The sequence below is a fragment of the Prionailurus viverrinus genome, chromosome C2 (genome assembly GCF_022837055.1).
Source record: "Prionailurus viverrinus isolate Anna chromosome C2, UM_Priviv_1.0, whole genome shotgun sequence".
In the NCBI taxonomy this organism is placed as follows: domain Eukaryota; kingdom Metazoa; phylum Chordata; class Mammalia; order Carnivora; family Felidae; genus Prionailurus; species Prionailurus viverrinus.
The window spans coordinates 5,254,718-5,277,791 of NC_062569.1; the positions used below are offsets into that span (position 1 = coordinate 5,254,718).

The window sequence follows — 23,074 nt, forward strand, 5'->3', positions numbered from 1 at the left end:
TTGTGTGTGCAGGCTTTGACAAGTGAATTATTTTAAATGTACTACGCACCATGTATTGAATGTTTTTTAAATTTATTGATGTACCAAATGCCTTGAAAAAAATAAGAGTTCTAACATTAAACAAATAATTATATTCTTCTCATCCCATTTACAGTTTAAATCTTTACATGTAAGCTTTTATTAGAAAGACATCCACCATGATGTGTACTGAAGCCTACAAGTTATTCTGAAATACATCCCCCCCCCCCCCCGTAAAAAGATGGATCAATGGATGGACAGACAGGCAGACAATAATACGATAAAGGAAACAGAGCAAAATATTGATTGTAGACTCTAAGTAGTAGGCACATGGATGGTCACTATACAATTCTTTGAACTTTTTTATATGTTAAGTTTTTTCACTTCAAAAAACTAGAAGAAAATGGTACTCACTTACAACAACGGTGATTCAATAGCTCCCAGTGTGTGAAGACACACTCACACAGACTTTATGAATTCAGTTACCACAAACCAGGGGACACACAGCCGTTCACAGATTAGTTCTAACTAGTCAAAAGGCAAAATCGAGGGTTAGAAATGTGTTAGAGTTGGACAATAAAACACACAGAGCCAAAAAGCTTGAGACAAACCCGAGTGAAGTAGGCAGAGGTGGGTTTGCTATGTCTGAGACTGCTATAGTTTCTCTGGTCAAAGTAGAGGCCACTCTGCAGAAAGTAAAATTAAACACTTTTCTTAGGTTAAACGTTACCAATGCACAAAGGCAGACTCCGATACTGCCAAAGCCCTCTCCTCCAAAACAATGACTTTAAAGCACTGAATTGCATTAAGTAAAAGTTACAATAATAACTATCTCAAGTCTCCAAAAAAAAGACCAATACTAAAGGTTAACTGTTTTCAAACCAAGTCACTACTAACTTTTTTACTTTAAAAACATGAGCATAAACCCTCAGTCAAAATGAAACAGAAAGAATAAGTGATTGATTCTCATGTCACATTTAGTAACATCCTTGAAAAATCCAGGACAACTGAGTAACTGCCATTTATAATTACCATTATAATTACCATTTAGTAATTACCAATTATAATTCCATTTGGCAATGTCACAGAAAACAGTCAAGTCTTTTTTCTTTCCAAACTTCTCCTAATCCCATTATTTGTCAAAATGAACTGATCAAATTACGTTACCAAAGATGGAGTGCACGTGATTACTGAACAGGTTTGGCCTAAAACCTCCATGGCAAGTTCATTTTCAATACACTGCACAAAATAACCCATTTTACAGACTGCGGTTGCTTGACATAGAGAAAATCACCTACAAAACTCCCTTTCTAATTTATCCAGCCATCTTCTTTGCTAGAAGCTGAAGAAATGTAAGCAATCCCTGACCGAATCCCCCTGCAGTCGGGGGCACCCCTCCTCCCACCGCCCCCCTGCCACTCCACGCCTTGCCTCCCTGTACCACGCCCTCCCAATGCTTCAGCCCCCACCTCTCACAAATGTCCTCTCCATCACATTCTCTCCTCTCTCCTCTGTGCCAAAGCCCACCGACCCTCTCTCACCCCACCAAATATCAGAGCCCTGTCCACAGAACTAGTCAGCAGGGGAGCTTGGGACTGATTTTCCTGCCAGTGCTGTGGCAGCCTGACAGGGAGAGGTGTTCCTCACACCCCAAACGGGCATTCTGGACACGCTTTTTCTAGCAAAGCGGCTGGAAGTGGCTGGAACGGAGCACTGTTGTTGGTCCTGTGGCTTCACGGCATTATAGGTTCAAGAGCTTTCTGCAAGACAGCATGGGAACTCTGCTAACACAAACTTCATTGTTTCTACCAGAAAACTCACTCCACGTTCCCAAAATTTAACCTACAAACTCTCAGAATGAAACCTATTTGTGAGCTTGGCACTGCCGATACTACCACGACTAAATCAATTCAAATTTCTAAAATAAGGATAAAAATCTCACTAGACGTATTCTTGAAGTATATGCCAAAAGACAGTTCATAAATGAAAACAGGTGGTTAAGGAACTTCTTGTATTAACTTGACAGTAAATCCTGTAAATGAAAACAAAATTACTTTCAAATAAGATTCTGAAGAATCATGTTTCAGTATGGTATCAGATTGCAGTAACGCCTAAGGCACACCAAAGTTGCAATCATAATTCTCAAGTTCCCTAAAAGTAATCCGTGAATTTTACAGCAGCACAAGATAGTGGGACATGAGAAAGAACACAACTAACCAGTGGGTCTTTACGAGAACCAGAAGACCTCTTCTTCATTCCGTAAGAGTGACTGTAAGAGTGATTCTGGAAACAAACATTGGAAGTTAACTTTAATGATCATACAGTGAAGTTTTAACAATCACTTCACAAAATCTGTTTTAAAATTAGACACAGAAAGATGCATGAGATACAGAGTAGTCCCCATGCAATCTACTTCCCAGCTGTTAGTAAATGATTCACTGCCCTTGACTAGCTAAGATCTCCAGCACCTCTACACATCTGCACTCCCCCACCCCCCGTGCCATCGGCTCCGTGTGCAACCAGCTAAAAAAGATGCAATTACGACTCAGAGCCAGGCAGGGGATCTGTGGGGATGTTCTCCCCACCCTTTATTTGAGTCCTTCTATCTTCTTCGTAAAGACACGGGTGACAAGAGGGTCCACCTCCTTCTAGGTTGTCCTCAGCTAAACGCCAGAGGGCAATCCTTTGGGATCAACCAAAACAAGAGAGAAAGAACAGGACATTGCTTTGCCCAAGAATGCACCCTTGACCCAAGTTAGTCATCCCACAGCACGCGCTGCTCAGGAAGAAAACAGCCAACATGGTATGGACTGTCCCTTGTAGCAAGAGCCAGACAACGGCCTCACACGCAGGTCCTAGGAAGACAGACCGTCTCAATACATAACTTCTCCCAGGAGTGCAGAGCCAAGTGTGTTCGAGGGAATAAAGGACACAAATACTACTACACAGGTCAATGGGGAGACAAGAAACCCAGTACAGCTATGCACGGCTCACGTGAAATGAGGAGGTGTGGGCAGAAGCGTCCTAGCTATCACTAGTCTGCTCCAGGCCAACCATCTGACACATACACACAGAGCTCGATCCTGAATCTGTCCACTCACTTTCCTTTTTTGAATACGCATAACCTTCCATGTATACGTCACCCTGAACATTTTAAGAGATGACTATACAATCTAGAAACTCAGGCCATCTACTGACATAACCCAAGGAAAACATGCTATAACTAAACTTCCTTGGCTAAGATGACACACATAAAAAAACGAACCAAATCAAGCAAACAGAAGCGAACATAACTGATGTTTCAGGCATCATCTCTCACTGCTGGCTGTTTCCTGTTTAGTAACCTCACACCTGCTGGGTTGGGACACATAAACGTGAAACACAGCAGGGTCTATAGTTCAGTGAGTATCAAACACTGCCAGAAACATGTCTTCCGGGCAATGCACATGTGTCAGCTGGGTGGTTTACCACTCTAAAAAAAGAAGTGACTACCAATCGTAGTCCTAAATAGGGAAGTAAATAATTTTTATCTGATCCTGAAATTCTAAAAGAAAAATGATTCAAATATTAAATTATGCCACGATGGTATTCTTGGCCATATTCTTTCCCCAAAACATAAGAACAAACCTGTGAAAGTTAGTCATAATCTATGATTAGCATCATTAAGCATTTATAAAGTAAAACTCTACATTTAACACAAAATCATGCACTACATACTAATGATGAAAGTCTTGATGATCTATCCTTGAGAGCATCATACTGGGTTTCAGAGAAAGGTGAAAGTTGGTTGTAGTTCCAAAATCAGAAATATAAAGAGGAAAAAGCAACGTTTGCAAAGATTAAAAATCCAAACTAACTGGAATTTAAATAAAAACTTAATTTAAAAAAGATCCAGCACTATTAAAAGCCCCAAATTACACGCAAAGGTTGTTACATGTGGATTAAAAAATATTCTTCCCCTCACCCACACTTTCCTAGTGTAAGTTATTGCTAAACCGTATGTACATGTAAAACCACATGTTCTCTTTCAGACGCAGAATTCATCATCGGTAACGGTGAGACGATTCGATCTCAGTACACTAGAGCATGAAACATCCCAAGGAAGCCTTTAAATGCAGGAATTAAGCATTCTGAAGTTAAAAGAGGTTTTACTTTTTATTGTTGTGACCATTACCATCATTTCCCATTGTTTAAAACGTGACGAAAGCAAGGCATGAATGACGAAGCGAGAGCATGTAATATAATCAGGCTTACAAAAAAACAAATGCAGCGTCAAAGTGTAGGAAGTTCCCTTGGAGCTGCCTGTGGACAAACAGGTGAAAAACTGCCTTTCTCGACTAAACTAAAAACTGAAAACACTGGACAAAACTGGAAACTTAGTCCGAGCAAAGTGCGGAATGCACAGTACACATACATACGTTAAAAATATAAATAAAGGAAAAATATGGAAAACTTATGGTAAGACCAGAAAAACCACACTTCATGTACAGTCTCTAAGAAAATAAGATAATAGGCGTAACAGTACATTTCAAATCCAAGAAACTCAATAAAACAGTAACTACTGAGATTTCTGGTTTCCTAATTTTGTTTTTTAAGCATTCTAGCTTATACCTTTTAAGCAATCTTACCCAGAAGAGGCGAGAAATAAAGAGTGTTATTACATATGCAAAAAAAAAAAAAAAAAATCTGTTTCTCTAAAAATTTTTTAAATGCCTAAAGGTGTGCATTTGGTAAATTATGTGCAATGATAAAATGTCTCTGTATGGTGAGTGACATTTCCCGGAAAGTAAAGTTCCTTCTCTATAGAAATTTCACTTAGGTCTTTTCTCAGTCAACAAAGTATCTTTTTTGTTTAAACCATCACTAAAATACGTATCACTCAAGCCACACATTCTTGCATATAAACTATTCCACCCTCCCAACCAGATAAGTTCACTGAAGAAAACAGTCATGTCTTCTGTTCTCTGATCCTCTCTGTAGCACCAATGGCATTTTACGGAGGCACAGGATTTAAACAGGATTTAACAAGTTGAATTGAAATTGACCTATTTCGATTTTCCTTTCCCACAATGTAATGCAGAGTTCAGCTGTTTCTTTTTAAAAAAACTGTTGAATCTAACTGGTAAGATATCCGAAAGTTGGCACTCCAACTGCTCCTAAAACAACTGGGTAAATGAAAAGAATCCCCCAGTACCTGCCAAATGGCATTTATGTTGTCTAAAAACAAATGATTCATCAAAGGAGAGGGAACTGGAGACATTAAAGGACTCTAGCTAAAACATTTCCAAAATGCTATTATGGTCTATTAAAAATTTTTTTTTCTCACAGTTACCTGAAAGTCTTCATTTGAAATAAAATTAAAAGAAATACAGCAAACAAGTTGTGGAAACAAAGTTCAGCAAGTGACAATTTCCATTAGAACATACACCTATTACTCAAGCCCACAAAACTCTCCAAGTCAGCAGTGAATGCATAATATTAACACTGCACATTTTTCTGAACTGCACACCATGATGTCTTTCCTTTTGGGTGAACTGGCTCTGCTCCAGTGTGTCCCAGTCATGTCCTTCGATGGGCTCTTCCATGGAATTAAACAGTGTAGTAGTAAACGACAAAACAGAAATCGCAAGCATATTAAAAGCAAATCCATTAAAATTAGACTAAGGCTACTGATAATTAAACAGGAACTAGTATTTGTAACAGTAAAAATCGCCACCAGTAAGAACCTGCCATGTGTCCCTACTGCTCTAGTTCAAGCTCACCTCAGTTTTCTAATTTTGGATGTCTACTTTACAGTCTTCTTGTATTTCAGTATAAAAAGCAGTGACCAAGCATTTGTAAGATGTTTTTTAAAGGGAGATTGTTTTTTAAAGAAACAGACTTTAAATTCTAAGCTCAGGGCTTTGATTTCATCCTCTTTCCCCCAAACCAACCATTCTCAGTTCTGAACTATCTTTGCTCTTTTTATTTTTATATAGAATGTCTCTAGCATGAACACCATTTCCAGCCCAAATACCTTCGGGCAGGCCATTTGTCACAGAAAGTACTGAAAGTTAATTGGACAAAAATCAAAGATCAAAGTCCTAAGAATGGGGCAGAAAACCTTAACTATATATCTGCCCTCACTCACATCCAGGTACTGCTAATTCACACATCAACTACAAGTTTTAAAAGAAAAATTTTTAAAAAGAACTGACAGGGGTGCCTGGGTAGCTCAGTCGGTTGAGCATCCGACTTCGGCTCAGGTCACGATCTCACAGTTTCGTGAGTTCTCGCGAGTTTGAGCCCCGCGTCAAGCTCTGTGCTGATATCGCAGAGCCTGGAGTCTGCTTCCTTTGGATTCTGTGTTGTCCTCGCTCTCTGCCCCTCCCCCACTCGCACTCTGTCTCTCAAAAATAAACATTAAAAAAATTTCTTTAATAACTGCAAAGAAATACCAAAACTCCCAAATTATACCATAATAGGAAATTTTCATAGTTACCACAGTGAAATAAACCACTGTGAAGATCTACTTTTATCTTCAGGTTATCTAATTCTATAATTTCCATAGTAAGAAAATCCTCATTATTACTTTATAGACACTCAGGGTAATCAATTCCTTATTAGTTTAATTGCACGTTTAATTTCTCTTGTGCTTATTTGAAGATTTGTTTTAAAGGTTCCTAAATTAGGTCAAACTTAGATGGTTTTACCATTCGAATAAACAAATATAACTAATATATAGTCAAGTTTGCCTGAGACCACATAGAAATTTAAATAACCAGCTTGATGATAATAACTGTGTGAAACTTCACACTATGAACATTATAATGGAAAGCAAAGAAAAAAGCCATAAATTTTTAAAAAGTGGGGAGAGATGATTTTCAAAGCCGATTCTTTCCTAAGTGTCTAAAGGGAAAAAAAATATCTCCAGGGAGAAGCAGGATGAATTTATTATCTTTAAAAAATGGTTCTCCGGTAAAATCATTCTTAAGCTGCTGATTAGATTACTGTGAAAGCTTGTTAATATTCTCATAAATCTAAACTTTTGCAATTAACAAAAATATTTGATTCAAAAACAAGTCTACTAACTTACTGTAAAAAGACAGTAGATTACATCTACCAGTAAGAAATATAACCAGAGGAAAGGACCATTTAAGAATTATAAACACATCAGTACCTAGTATACCAGATCATACTTGGGTTATTATAGTGTACTTTTATATATTACACAAGATAGGAAGAAAACTAGACTTAGGGAAAGTTAACCAATATAGACCTCAACATGAAAGATCATTTTACTGATGAAAAATCTACATATAACATACATACAATCTTACCAATACATAAATTACAAGCATTGCTTTAAGGTTTAAAGCACAATTCTTTAAAAAGAGATCCGTGTCTTGACACAATATACCAGCCTTTAATGAACAAACTCCCATGTATCTTGATTTACAGCAATGTATGCTAAGAAGCTGAAGCATACTACAAACTGTTAATCAAAATGTTGAAGTATGGTAATTACTATAAATATGATTAAGCAGGGAATTTTTCAAATCAGTAGCTCAATTTTTGTATGTAATAAAACTATAATTAGTCAACCAAGCCCCAAAGCAATTAACCCATTTAATAAACTGCTTTTTTAAAAAAAATACGAAAGTAGGAAAATTTGCAAGTTGAACCACACAGATGTCATCCCATAAAAGTCAACCTTACTATTTTGTGATAATTTTCCAAAATCAAAGGTCCTTTTATAGAAAAATAGTAAATATATATGTTAATAGATTAAAATATTCATGATTTTAGAATTGATTTAGATTGATTATAGCAATGATTTAGAGAAAGTATCACTTGCCAATGAAAGGACTTTGCCAATATTTTCTTTTTTCTTTTTTTAAAGGCAAAGGACTATATGAACACTGTCAAGATTGTTCAGGCAACAATGCTGCAGAAGGCTCACACGCAGAAGCTGCTATCACAGCGCAAACAACTTAAAATACCAACCCTGTGGCTGCCAAGACTTCGAATGGACAGTGCATCCTCAACTCCCTGATAAGAACAGAAACAAACAGAGCATAAGTTTGAGGGTGACTGCATGAAGGCAATGAGGAAAAGCATCAGGGGCAAGCTTATCGGTTATTACAAACCAGAGAAGGTCGACGATGACTGGACCGGTGGGAATACCGGGCCCTTTCGGAATCTTCCTGGGAAAGGAGAAAGCACATGGAGAGTTAACCGCTGAACGGAGGCTTGTCTTTGTCTATCACAGCAACTGAGCAAAGAACAGTCGGTTAAGGTAAGAGCACAGCAGCATCCTTCCCATAGCAGGCAGGTGCGGACCACTCAGCTTCTGCAGCTGGGTTTGGAGCAGGCACATGCTTCGGGCAAAAAGAAAGTAGAAATAATCTTGGAAATGTTTTTATTTTAATAAGTGTATGTATGTCTGACCACTTGTAGAATGGAATCTATATATGACCGTAAGAGCACAGTATACCAAGATAAAAATAAGCAAGTGTACTTAACGAACAAATTGAGTTCAGCATTAAAAGTAGACTTTTATCTATTTTTTTTCTCATTGTGAATGTTCATTTATGCAAGGCAGGAAGAAATGTTTAATACAGAGATAGTTTAAGGACCTAAAAAAATCTGGGTCATAATTCTGTGCTCACAGAAAAGAATTTCTTCCTGTTTTCTTGCACCACTCAGAAAAGAATAACGAAATGTGCGTTGTTAACATGAAAAGCTACTTTTAATTAGAAGAAACTAAACAAATATTTTAGAGTTGGTAAAGTTAACTCAAGAGTCATGCTTTATGAAGACGGTAAAAACAAAGCAAAGCAAAACAAAACAACAACCATGACCACAGCCTAACAGCTGATTAAATCAAAATGCAATTCTAAACTTTTCCACAGTCAGCCATTAGCACTGGAGCATTAAGCCCTGCCTGCGTCTGTGAAATCAAATGACTAGTCCTAGAATCTAATCAACTGAAACAGTAAGGAACTTCTGATCTTTCAGAATTTCAAAGTCCAAAGTGTTAAAGTAATTTGCATTGACTAAGAATCTACACACAGCTGTCCAACCGGGTTCAGAGCTAATTAACACTGTCTTTTCCGAAATGAATCAATACTTCAACACATGGCGCTGTAGCACGATCACTGCACAGAACACACAGATGTTGCTATGTCTGAGCATTCATTTCAAATACAGAAACCGTAACTCAGCAGACACACCACAATGCCGTATTTCGGTCACGAGCTTTCGGTCTCCTTCAAAAAAAACCTCCTGGTCGTCATCTGCCTTGTACATTAATGCATGTGACCAAATCTGTTGAGAAGTCTGCTTGTAAGCACCAGTATGATTCAATGATTCAATATCCAACAGGGTGTTCTGAACTTTCGGGAGTTCACCACTGATTTACATTTTTCTTATATAATAGACACACGCAATCTGCAGGAAGACAAGCAAGTTTCTTCCCTTCCCTTGATTATCAGGTTATAAACCCAAAAGTTTTGTGGCGCATGTGCATAAACCCAGAAGAGTAGGTACAGTTTATTAAGTGGTAACCAGTTCTGGGCTAGTTAGCTTTAAAGAACCTTGTACTACACAAGCAAGTTAATTCTACATGCCCCTTCCCAGTCTTCTTTGGGGTACCAGGGCAACATACATAGTTTAATGTTCAATCTTCCCTTTACTCTTTATTTTTTTAAATATAATTTATGTATTTTTAAATTTCCATCCAAGTTAGTTAGCATATAATCCAACAATGATTTCAGGAGTAGATTCCTTGATGCCCATTTAGCCCCTCCCCCCCTCCACAACTCCCCAGCAACCTTCTGTTTGTTCTCTATATTTCAGAGTCTCTTATGTTTTGTCCCCCTCCCTGTTTTTATATTACTTTTGCTTCCCTTCCTTTATCCTTTATTTTCATTCCACCTGCCACACAAGAGCACTTTTTTAAAACCTACCTCTAAAAATAGCACAGCCCATCAGAGATGCAGTAAAGACAGATGAATTCATATTTATTTTTAATTATACTACTATAAAAATAATTCTTAATAAGAATACCTTACACAGCCTTTCTTTCTAATCCCATTTGGGAAAAAATGGCCTAAAAAGACCTTAGAAGACTACAGAATAACATGTAAACCCATACAGGCCAGTTAACATAAAGTGAGAGAATATAGTTTATTCCAGTCATAAACTACACCTTAAGCCAGCCCTGTCCACCAGAACTTTGTGATAAAATGGAAACGTTCTCTTTGTGCTAATATGGTAGCCGCTGGCCACATGTGGCTACTGACCACCTGAAATGCTAGAAGTGCAACTGATGAATTTTTATTTTTAATCTAATTATCCACATATGGCTAGTGGTGACTGTATAAATAGTAAGGCAAGCTTAAGCAGATTTTTATTACGCCAAAAAAGACACAAAGCACATATTTTAAGAGGCTGCCATGTAGCACTACTTTTGTATAAAAAGGCAGGCATTTAAGTTGTTGTAAATTATTGACTTTGAATACTTCTGCACAGTGGCAAATATGAGAGAAAGAGAAGGAAACCCTTATATAAAAGACCCTAGCACCAACCCTAGAATTACTTTTAAGTGCTAGAAAGGTCCTGAGAGATTACATAGTCTGATCCCTTCGTTTTAAAGTAAAGGAAATCACAGCTCAAAAGGATTAAGTAGGAATCTACAAAGACAGAAAGCTGGGACTAGCATTCGGATATTCTGACTCAGTAGACCACTGAGCCATAAAGAGACCATCCTTTCCTGGCTAAATTCACACTGATTATATAATAAGAGCATAAAGAAAATGGCCAGGTAGTCTGGCTTTTACTTGAGAGATTTCTCCTTCTCTGGAAGAACAACCAGCTTCACTTCTCCCATATTTCTAGAATAGTATTTTAAATTGTCAATTGGCTTTTCCTGAATTAATAGCACCAGGGGCCAAGAGAAAAAAAAATTCGGCACCCTGTGTTTCTATGTACCAACTACAGGGCTGACTATCCTTCTCTTCCACCATCTGGGAAACCACCCATTTTTATTGTCCTGGAAGTCCTTAGTAGCATAAAGGATCCAAGGCGGCAAAAATAGGGCAATGCCTGCAAAGATGCATATATATTTGTTCAAGGCTTTCTGGAAAATCGTTTTGATACATTCAAATTAAATTAGTGGAAATGAAATGTAGCCTGTTTTTAAAAGTTCACCTGATGAGGGGGTGAAGTGATTTTATTAAGAAAGAAGACCACAACCCCGTGAGGAGACCTGGCCATGTTCTCTGTCAACAAGTAATATTTAAGTCAAGGCTAGAGCCACTCCCTCAGTTTCAAATTAGGAAACCTCAGAAATGGCACGTTCTCTTCCAGGTCACCAACATGCTCCTGATGGGGACGCCCAGTTTACAAACGGAAACCCTGGCCACACGCTAGGACTATCTGGAGGCCCACAAAGACCGAGGCCCTTTCAGCTTGGTCCTTTCACCTCCCAACCCACTGGCAGACGTGGTGCTCTCCCCAACCCTTGAATTCTGGCTCTGCCAGGGGCTGAGCAAGTTGCTGACTTCACCAATCCTTCGTCACCCGACCCAGAAAATGGAGATGGTGGTACCTCTCCTATCGTGCGAAATGCTGACATATGTGAAAGCGCTCACACAGCGCTGGCATACGGAGGCGTACTCAGAGTCAGCATCCTTCCTGAGCCCCGTGCCCTCGCTTTCCCTGTTCACTTCCCAACGTCCCACACACACACACACACACACACACACACAGTGTTAAACTTAGGAGAAATTTCTAACACAGGAGGATTTTTCCTTCTGATAACAGACAATCCTACTTTTTGTATATGTTTGGTTTATTATACATTTATTATTCTTTATATTTTATATAGTGACTATTACATGCCAACTTCTATAGGTTCACAAACAGAAAGCAGTCAGAGAGACAGAGCTAAGGTGAGAAGTGAAAGGAAAAATTAGTTTGAAAAGAGTAAAAGCAAGTGTCCGAAGGGGTTAAGTGATCACTGTTCCCCTCTGAAACTAAACCCCATGTTCTCTGCAAGTCCCAGCTATCATTCAGGACTTGAGTTAGTCACCATTTACATTCTAAGCCTCCAAACCCGAAGACACTCCCCCTTCTGTGACAATCTAGTGCATTCACTGCCTGAACTGCACACATTTCACAGAGACAAAAAAAAAAAAAATATGTTTATCTTCACGGCCTTTGAATATAAGAATCAAATATTAGACTTTTAATATAGGCTTTTCTTCTTTCATGGGTTTGTCGGTCTGCCCTAATAAAATCAGACAATTTAATTTTAGAATTATAATATGTAATTTTTAAAAATTAAGCTAATATTTCCATGGAAAATTTGCAAGCAAAAGTGATGTCCTTGAGTCACACAAAATGTTCCTAATGCAGTATCAGTAAGATAACCCAGTTTCATGCAGAAGACACTTTAAATAAAACCAATTAGGCTAGCTTTAGTAACAAGGGCAGATTCCATTCCAAAGTAACAAACACATACATGAGAACTCACTTAATTTTAAGTAACCAAACATCATCTTTCTCTCCTTTCTAAAATATCATGAGAAGTGTGATAAAGTTTCAAATCTGTAGATCAATACAGTCATAAATATTTTAATTCCAGATGTACTTCAAAATACCGCTACAGAAGGAATTTGCTGATAAAAATGTCTTGTTTAACAGCAATTAGTGGTTCCTAACCCTTTAGGGGTCAGAGATTCCCTTGAGAATCTGGTGATCGTTAACACCTGTAAACATTTCATTAAAAATATCCATGTATTCAACACTCTGCAGATTTTCAGGCTTCCTGCTCCTCTCCCAAGCCTGTTCACGTCCTGGGTTAAGAAGCTCTGCAGGAGGAGACAGTTGGGGAAGTTACAACACTGAAAAAAGCTCAAATTTAGGAATGCTTCCTAAATACGAATATTCTACTGGTTCGCAATTTGCTCCTGTAACTAAAACATTGGGAACGGTGGTAGAGAAGACTCCAAAAGGAGCTGAAAGAACTGAAAACATAAGAGTAATTTCCACAGAAAATTAAAGAATGACTTGGGCCACCATCTCTCAATGAGGACATTTCTGCCTAGCGTTTTTTAAAAAAAAGAGAAAGAAAGGGGGAGAGGGAAGGAGATAGCGGGGAGAGGAGGGGAGATGGAGAGAAGTAAAGAAGGAAGGACGAATTTGAGGGAGACAAGAACAAACACAGAGGAAGAAAACACATTCATTTACTCAGTCTTCCTTGGTCAAGAGCACTCATGACACAAGTGTGAAGCTAGACTACGAGAGAAAATGGGTGGACTCTAAGTACACGTTTGGTCCACTACAGCCAGAAGAGACTCTCTCTGACCTTTAGGTTCAAACATGCCAAACACTCCTACTTGGCAAACGATTAGTCAATGTTTTACTTCAAGACTGTGTTATTTCAGCAACCGATCACAACATGCGGACAGGCAATCCTGGCCTACCAGCCACTTGTGAATCTGTCCCCATTTCCGGTCAAAGGAATAATGACAGTGCTACAAATACAAAAGTTTCATAAACTGAAGTTTCCAACATACTGCATGCTCTCAAAAGTCTTCAATCAATCATATACATCTTCCCTGAGGGCCAGTGATCATTAGCTCGACATAAGCTACACGTTCAAAATACAGAAAATCACTAACTGTGTTCAATAAGGAAGAGATATACGGCCCCCTGTAGTTCAGAGGAAATGGCACTTATGCTTAGTAACAATCTCCCTATAATTTCCTATAATGCACTGCAACATTTTCATCTTAAGCCAAGACCTGCATTCAATATTTGAAACTATATATGAAGTTAAAAGCAGCGTATGTATCAACTGTTTTTGAGTTTGTGAATAAAGTCTACACAGTCCTCTGTAAACCATTAGCGGAAGATCCACCACCAATATCAAAATAAAGTGTTGAATACTACTCTGCAGGTGTTTTCCCCTTTATACCAATATGGCATCCAAAGTATTTTTTATGTGAATTTTCAGAGCCAGGTCAATCTCAGAATGGAAGGACTAAAAAAAAAAAAGAATATTTGTTTCATTTTAAAGAAGCCCAATTTCTATGATTTTTTTTTTTTTTTGCTTTTCTTTCTGATAAAGGTATATTCAAATTTATGAACTATAGAAAAGCATTAAGAAGAAAACAAAACCAATCAATTCCACCACTGACAAACCGAAGTATTGATAGTAAACATTTCTTTCTAGTAGTTTTTGACCCTATATATGGATACTAGTTTTTGTAACACAGGATGGAAGTCTTACCAGTCAGTCTTACAGCTGGGTTTGTTTTTGTTTTTTTTTTTTAATTTTCTTACATGAATACTTTCCTCCATTATTAAATATGTTTAACAACTACAAGGTTGAATGACTTCACAGTGTTTTACTATGTAGATATCATTATACAATTAACCAAAACTCTAGGACAATTAGGACTATAGTAAATAACTTTGTCTCCTCTAAGCTGATTCTCCCTGATAGAAGTAAAGCACTTTTCATACCGTAACAACTTATTACAATGTACATAGCAAGAGCTGTATAGGTGTTTGCTGTTATTATTTAAAGGAAGATTACATTTAATTTGCTGACAGAGAATGGCTTGTTAAAATACACACATCAGGTCAAACTATGTCCAGTGTTTCAACATGAACCAGATATACTCCATCAGAAGGAAACTAGCCAATAAATAAATAAATAAATAAATAAATAAATAAATAACTCTGGAAAGAAAGAAAGAAAGAAAGAAAGAAAGAAAGAAAGAAAGAAAGAAAAAGGAAGGGGAGGGGAGGAGAGGGGGAGGGAGGAGGGAGGGAGGAGGGAGGGAGGGAGGGAGGGAGGGAGGGAGGGAGGGAGGAAGGAAGGAAGGAAGGAAGGAAGGAAGGAAGGAAGGAAAGGAAATCAGTCAAGTATTGATTTCTTTGACACTGGCATGAAATGAGGAAACGAGGATCACCCCCAAATTACCTCTTTCTGTTGTCTCTCCAGTTCTCTCATGCGTATGTCTCTCGCTTCTGCCCGAGCGGCCCGTTTTGCTGCCAGCCTTGCCTCTGCCTGAAAAGTAATAGATTCAGCTTCATTTACAAACAACACTGACCTCCACCAGCTTTGAGGTTAAGGGGCAGATGGGACATGACCATTCAAAGGGGGTGCGGGGGGAAGAGACACCCTCTCCATCAGCTGCCTCACTCCGCTCCCGTGCACTCGTGTCTCTGTTCTGCCCCATAGTCTCTCCTGCGATCTGGGCCTTTCCTTTTAAGTGCTCGCTCTGATTCAAACATTTCCCACAACTCATTAAACGTCTTCTTACGTCTCTGCAAACTTGCTTTTTCCAGAATTTCTTTCCCTATCACTTCACTCCTACAAATTAGAAGCTTCAGAAGCAGTCTCTATTTCATCTTGGGCATTGCCAATATCCAGGCTCCAAGCGCTGCCAATCCTCTACCGCTGAGTTTCTCGCACCCCAACTCAGCCTTCCTTATGCTGTTTCTGACCGACTGGGGAGCTCTTCACATCTCCCTCCCTTTAAACTCGTACGTAAGTCACATGCCATCGAATTCACCACCTACAACTCTACAATCTGGTGGTTGTCAGCAGTACAGTCACAAGGTTGCACAATGATCATCACTACTATCTGATTCCAGGATATTTTCCTCACCCCAAAAAGAAAGCCTATGCCCATTATAGGCACCCCTCCATCCTCCTCCTCCCAGCTCCCAGAAGCCACCAACCGTACTTTCTGTCTCTGTGGACTTGCCCATTTTGGAAATTTCCTACCGGGGACATCATCCAATGGGAACTCATCTCTTGCTCGAACACTGCAACCTCAATGCCTTCGAATCCACCCTGTAATTCATCTTCTACCTGGTGACGGGACCGTCAATCTGCCTTTCAAAACACATTTCCGATCATGTCATTAAGCTGGCTCCCCCTCCCTTATGGCTAAAACAAAATACCACAGATTGGCACAACGATAGGGGAGGGGAGGGCCCAGCACAGGTATAATTCCTCTCAGTCAGATCTCCCCCTCATTTCCCAGGACTTGCCCCACGTGCACTAGCTGCAGGCCTCCTTGCTCCATCCCAGACTCCAGTGTGTCCCATCGAGCCTCTCTTCACACACGGTCTACCTGGCGAGAGGGATCCCCTCTCCTCTTCGGCTAAAATGTGACCCGTTATGAAGCTTTTCCCCATTCCATCTACATACAAACGTCTCTACTGTGGCTCTACGACACTGTATTAAAATTACACACTTCTGTCACTCCCACAACTTCCACGTCTCAATCAACGTCTGCTAAATAAACAGAAGAATGTCAGGCCATGGACCAAAGCACCGAGGAAATGACACAGGGAAACAGCGTGACCTACCACACGAAACGTAAAAATCTTCTCAATGATGTCTATCTGGCAGTGGTTTCCCCTGTTCTTGGCCACATCCTACCTAAGTCTGATTCAGATCACCCCCTGATAACTACAGCAGTTTCTTCTTCCATGCCCAAGTCTCACACCAAGACTCGGCCAATATTTAAAAGATCATGGTGAGGAAGCAATTGTGCTCGGTGCTGAGAACGCAGGGTAAGATGTGACATCTCTGCCCCAAAGTCTTCAGTCCAGCTGAGGGACGCAGAAACACAACGCTCCAGGAAGGAGTGCAGGAAGAACAATTAGTTTTGCCCCGCAAGGTCGCAGCAGGCTTCTAAGAAGAGGAGACAGCTGAACAGCTAACACTTATTCAACCACCTCAATTCTGGCACTTTCCCAGTCTGATTAACTGGCCTTTTGGTGACAAAAACCCTAAACTGCAATCTGCCAACCTCAAGCTTTAAACAATGACATGGCCAGGGCAATTAATCTTCTCACATGAATTTTTCATTGTCCTCTTATCTTTAAAAAAGCTATTCCTGCCTTCCTTACCCTTTTGACTAGATAGACACCACTTTCTTACTAGAGTTTGTATTTTATAGAAAAACACTTCAAGGCTAAGTTATGCTTCAGCAGATCGCACATACATTTTTAAATTAACAAAGTATCACTTTTCTAGGGAAAATTTTCAAACCTCCTTTTTTTCTTTTTTATTTAAGAAAAGCCAGAGCAATGTGTTGGGATTGTTATTTCCACGTTATTAGCTTTGTATTTGTGGCCTTCCTTAGAAATGTCTCAATAATGCCCATTTCATCCAAGATCTATGGCCCATTCTGTACAATCTATACTAAAATGGCTCACTATCTTTCTTTCACCAAGTCTAAATTACAGATAATTGAAATCTACTCTCTAATAAGGATTTCTTTTGCAATGAAAGGGCAGGGAACCTGGCTGCAGTGTAACAGAAAGAACACGGGCTTCACAGCCACAAAAATGCCCTTCCCTGTTCCTTATCCTCTGTCCAAACTCAGAGATGCCTCCCTTGGAGAGGGTACTGAAGAAGGTCACTAAACAGCAAGCTTAAAAAAAGGAAACAGGATTTAAAATTACTTTATCTTAGTATTTTTCTACACATTGCTAACAGATGCCTGAGGCAGAACTGATAGTAGGAACAGCAAGCAGCTACAGGAGATTCCAACCCAGCATTCAAAGCCAGCACTGTATGTGTGTACTGATCCAATGGAATAGACAAATTACAGGCACACACAGGACACTTCTAGGTAGTGACACTAGCATTTTCTCCTCTGAATCCTGCACGATAGTACAGATTCGTCTTAACACACACTCAGAGATGGAAAATAAATGGGACATAACAATAAAGGATCACAAAAAATTAAGTTTAAAACAAAGTTGGTAAAAAAAAAAAAAAAAAAGTTAAACATGGAATTACCATTTGATCAGATCATTCCGTACCTGGGTACATACACAAAAGAACTGAAATCAAAGAGTCAAACAGATACCTATATGCCAACGTTCAAATCAGCCTTATCCATAACAGCCAAAAAGTAGAAACAACCCAATGTCCATCAATGGATGAATAAACGAAATGTGTTATATCCATACAGGAGAATATGATTCAGCTTTTAAAAGGAAGAAAACTTTGACATATGCTAAAACATAGATGAATCTTGAAAACGTTATGTTAAGTGAAATAAGCCAGATACGGAAGTACAAATGTTGTGTGATTCTAATTATTTGAAGTACCTAGAATAAAACTGAACAGTGGGGATAGAAAGCTGAACAGTGGTTCTAAGGGGCTGGAGGGAAGGGAGAAATGGGGAGTTTTTACTTAATGGGTACAGGGTTTCAGTATAAGATGATGAAAAGTTCTGAAGATGGATAATAGCGATGGTCAGACAACAACGTAAATGTACTCAATGACACTGAACTATATACTTAATGATTAAAATGGTAAATTATGTTACATATATTTTACCAAAAAAAAGTTAAAGTTAGCATAAGACATGAAATCAGAATTATTCAGGAGCCTAAATCATTTAAGTATTGCAGGGTCTTTAAGCTGATATATGACTCAAACTTTTTTTTTTTTTTGAGAGAGAGAGAGAGAGAAAGAGAGAGCACATTCAGGGAAGGGGCAGAAGAAGGGGGGGAGGGGGAGGGGGAGGGGGAGGGGGAGGGAGAGAGAGAATCCTAAACAGGCATATGGTCGAATGCAGGGCTTGATCCCACAGCCCTGGGATAATGACCTGAGCCGAAATCAAGAGTCAGACACTCAACCAACAAGCACCCAGAAGTGCCATGATTCAAACTTTTAAAATAAACAGGAAAATTTAGGAACTGGAAATTCGGGTTCACAAGTTACCTGTGAAATCAAGCAGGTCAATGGACTAGGTTTCTAAAAATTTTTCTGATCATTCTGCTTTCAAATATTAGACACAGTAAGGCTGATTAAAGGAAATATGCAATCACATAAGTATAGAAATTTATTCTTCTTAGGACAATGAAAATTATAGTACAAAAAGTAAAGCTATATTTGGATAGATTTAAATCCCTTTCCTACTAAATTCTTGGGGCAAATGGAAAAAGAAAATGACAGCAGGAAAAATCATGGGACTCGATCACCCCTGGAACAAAACTGCTTTAGGCTGTGTTAATTTAGAAACATTCCAAATGTGTTAAGACATTCACTGTACTACTCAACGTAATAATTAGAATCGTACAGTGACCGCTAAGAAAGAACTTGGAGGAAAAGCTGAGAACTAACCACTATGGTTTGAGTACCTTCTACATTAAGGACTCTCCCTTTACCATGAAGATTTTGTATTATCCTCTTTTGGAATTTAAGAAAGTAAAAATATTGTGTGGGTTTGCAAGCCAGGATGGTGGCATCGTAGGAGGACCCTGTGCTTATCTTCACTCTAGAACACAACTAGATACTATCAAATCATTCTGAATACCCATAAAATCGACCTGAGGACTAACATAACAACTGCACAACTAGAGGGACAGAAGAGGCCACATCAAGGAAGTTGGAAATTTAGATTAAAACTTGGCAGGAGAAGGAGAAGGAGAAGGAGAAGGAGAAGGAGAAAGAAAGAAAGAAAGAAGATGGGATTCAATAAAAAGATACATAACTCCATTTTAAAATGGGCAAAGGGGGGCGCCTGGGTGGCTCAGTCGGTTGAGTGTCCAACTTCGGCTCAGGTCATGATCTCACGGTTGGTGGGTTCGAGCCCCGCGTCGGGCTCTGTGCTGACAGCTCGGAGCCTGAAGCCTGCTTCGGATTCTGTGTCTCCTTCTCTCTCTTTCCCTCCCCAACTTGTGGTCTGTCTCTCTATGTCTCTCAGAAAATAAATAAATGTGGAAAAAAAAAAAAAGTTTAAATAAAATGGGCAAAGGATTTGACTAGGTATGTCTGTAAAGAAGATACACAAATGGCCAATAAGCACATGAAGAGATACTCAACATCATTAGCCATTAGGGAAATGCAAATCAAAACCACACTGAGATATTTCACACCCACTAGGATGTGTAAAATTAAAAATAAATCAATAACTAGTGTTGGCAAAGATGCGGAGAAATCAGCACCCTTAAACACTGGAAAGGTAAACGGCGCAGCCACTATTCAAAACAGTTTAGCAATTCCTCAAAACATCAACCATCTTCCACAGAGGCCTCATCTTCCCCCAGTGAAGAGGCTCTGTTCCCCTATCTTCCAATCTCTAGAAATGGAACCTTTGCCACGCTTGTTCAAGACCAAAGGTCTCAGGGCCTCCCACTTCCTAACCAAATCTTCCTTTATAATATCCCTTGGTTCCCACCTTTGCTTTCCATTCCAGAAGACTCCCCCTCTCCCAAGCAGGCTCTTACCACTTTCAGCCAGAATACTTCATTTCCTAATTCTAACTTCACTGTCTCCATCCCCACTCTCCTCCCATCCTTGCTATTCCATACTACACACTGTTCAAATGATCTGTCTGCAACACCAAGGAACAAGTGAGACAAAACATCCCCACATAAAATATGATTAGCCATAATATATTTCGTGGTATCCAATGTTCAGAATTATCCTTACACAAATTTGGATTCTGTTGCTCCTTTGGTAAAATAAACGCAGGAGAACAGGCTAAAATAAAACTACTGTGGCTCCCAGTGGCATTCCAGATAAGAAACTCAACTGGAACCAATCCTGTCATAAATCTTCCATCTGTCCAGTGGGTTGACAAGTAAGGCAGGATCCATCCGATTCACTGCAGAGTGCTCACTGTTTCCTTGGAATACAAGTCACAAGTCAAATTTCATTTGGGACTATTTGGGGGGCGGGGGGGAGGGAGGGAGTTATGTTTACTTAAAAAAATAGCTTGAATCCATCATCCTAAGATTCAAAGGCAAGAAAATTAATTATAAGCTATATAACTTAATATAAATATAAATATACCCCTCCCGACACACACACACACACACACACACACACACACACACACACACACCCTCTCCATGCTATGATGTGAACCCCATCTTCCCCAGGGATCTTGCCTCAACCATGTGATCTCTCTTCTCTGTCTTCACTCTTATTGGCTTCTTCTTCTCATTAGGTAGGTTCAAACTCCCTCCTATCTTTCAAAAACAAATAATGAACAAACAATCCCATCCTGGTTCGATTCTGCCTTATCTTGTCTTTACAGCCGACTTTTCTCACACCTCCTCCTCGTTTCTCACTCTCTCCACATGACTGCATTCTGGCTTCTGCCCCAATCATTTTCCCGCAACTGCCCCTGCAAGTCAGTCACTAATGACCTCTAACTACCAAGCCCAACAGGATTTTTCTATGCTTCCCGCGCTTGTCAGTTCTGCACTTCCAACATCCCTCACCACTCAATTCCTTCTTAAAACTCTCAGCTCGTGGCTTTCTGCAATACTAACCTCCCAGTTTTCCTCACGACTCTCTGATCTCTCCTCCTCAGAACTTCTCATGAGCTCATTTTTCTCTACTAGCTCCTTAAATTTTAATGCGACCAAAGCTTCCAGGCTTAACTCCCTCTTTTTACTCTCGGCTCCACAGCCCCCCACCCCACCCCAGGTGACACTGATGACCCGTACATCTTCTGTCCACCTCAGACTTTTCTCCCACTGTCCTGATCCAGCTGGCGATTAACTACTTGGGCTGTCCCACTGGAACCGGAGACTCAACGTATTACAAACTCAATCTACAGCCCTTCCTTTCAGCTGGCTCTTCCTCTTTCTGTTCCGGTCACCCAAAACCTGAGGTGAAGAATCAACATAATGCCCCTCTTTCTTTTCTTACGCCCCCCCCCCCCACACACATACATTAGGTCATTCAACCTCAACTGGGTAGCTCCCATCAAGACTCTCTCTCTTTACTATTCCTTCCATCCAAACTGTCCTCCCCATTCCCACTATCCCTGCCTTAACTCAGGCTCCTGGCAGCTCCAGCGAAGATGACTACAGCAGCTCCCCGGCTAGATTTCTGCCTCCTACCAGCCATTCTCCACATGGTAGCTAAACCCGTTATGCTACAAATCAAATCTGAAAAGGGTTTTACCCTTCAGTGGCTCCTCCACAGCTTGCAAAACCAAATTTAAACTCCGCGGCGCACAAATCCCTTCTCGATTGGTCCCTACGGTCTCCCTAGCATCTTCTCCTCCCATTCCCCAACCTCTCCCCAGCCATACGGAGTTATCACCCTGGCGGCTTCCCATATGGTTCCACTTGTTTCACACCCGCACGCCTGTAGAGCACTTAGAAAACAATACAGAAAAACCCGTAAAACAATACTGTTCTCGGAGCTATGTATTAGAACTTTTAGCACATAGACAGGAAGGGTATCTTATGATTTTATTACAGTAGTTCCCTGTTGGGTGAGAGGGGTAGGGGAAGATAGGCCTAGGGAGTGAAACAAAGGACCCTAGACTTGGTTTATAATGTCTTCTTTCTCCCTTCTTTCTCATCTTTTTTTAATCTGAAACAGTTATCACCAAACATTATACTATTATCAAAACCTTCCTGCATTTAATATTTTCAAAGAGTAGTGCATGAAAACACACACTTCAATGTCTTAAAAAGAGAGAGAAACCTCTAGCTTTAAAACTTTTGTCCTACTGGGCTCATGTAACACTTTTCAAGGGAGGCAAATTAAAACTTTGTAATTTGACAGAAATGCATTTAATGAAGCCAAGTGTGGAGTTGCCAGCCTGCATGTATATCCATTAGATAAAACCCATGTAACTGGCATAAGAAGAAAAGACAAAATACGATCTGGATCTTTACAGACTACGCTTTAATTTCAAGAAACCCGAAACACAAAATTCTAGAAAGTGAAACATTCAAGGAAAATGACTAATTCAGGTAGCTAAGACTCAGAGTTTACTGTGTTTAATTTTGTTTATTTTTCCATGACACTCATGCCAAAAGAACCGTGAAAGACAAATTGAGACATAATATTTACTGTGTTGCTATGGTTTCCAGACTAACAAATAAAAATCATTACTCGATTTCTTAGCAACTTCCCTTTAGTCGAAAATCTCAGGTACCATTTTTTCTTAATTAAATCTTACAACGTAATTATGGTTAACTACTTTTTATAAAGTTTTTGGTAGTTGAAGACCAACTGTATAAATTTTTCTGGGCACAAACAGCTACA

At 39.5% G+C, this 23,074-nt stretch overlaps 1 protein-coding gene across 10 annotated transcripts in view; it reads right to left on the reverse strand.

Moving 5' to 3' along the window:
• LRRFIP2 (LRR binding FLII interacting protein 2) overlaps nucleotides 1–23,074 on the reverse strand; it is a 105,080-nt gene that overhangs the window by 52,627 nt on the left and 29,379 nt on the right. For 6 of the 10 annotated variants that reach the window (XM_047875053.1, XM_047875054.1, XM_047875049.1 and 3 more), the window contains exon 3: nucleotides 14,999–15,085. In XM_047875053.1, the coding sequence (XP_047731009.1) occupies nucleotides 14,999–15,085 (87 nt within the window). Of the gene's footprint in view, nucleotides 1–629; nucleotides 705–2,235; nucleotides 2,302–3,735; nucleotides 3,778–8,004; nucleotides 8,050–8,147; nucleotides 8,205–13,490; nucleotides 13,542–14,998; nucleotides 15,086–23,074 lie in introns of all 10 variants that reach the window. The other 4 variants (XM_047875051.1, XM_047875052.1, XM_047875055.1 and 1 more) reach the window with 2 other exon arrangements.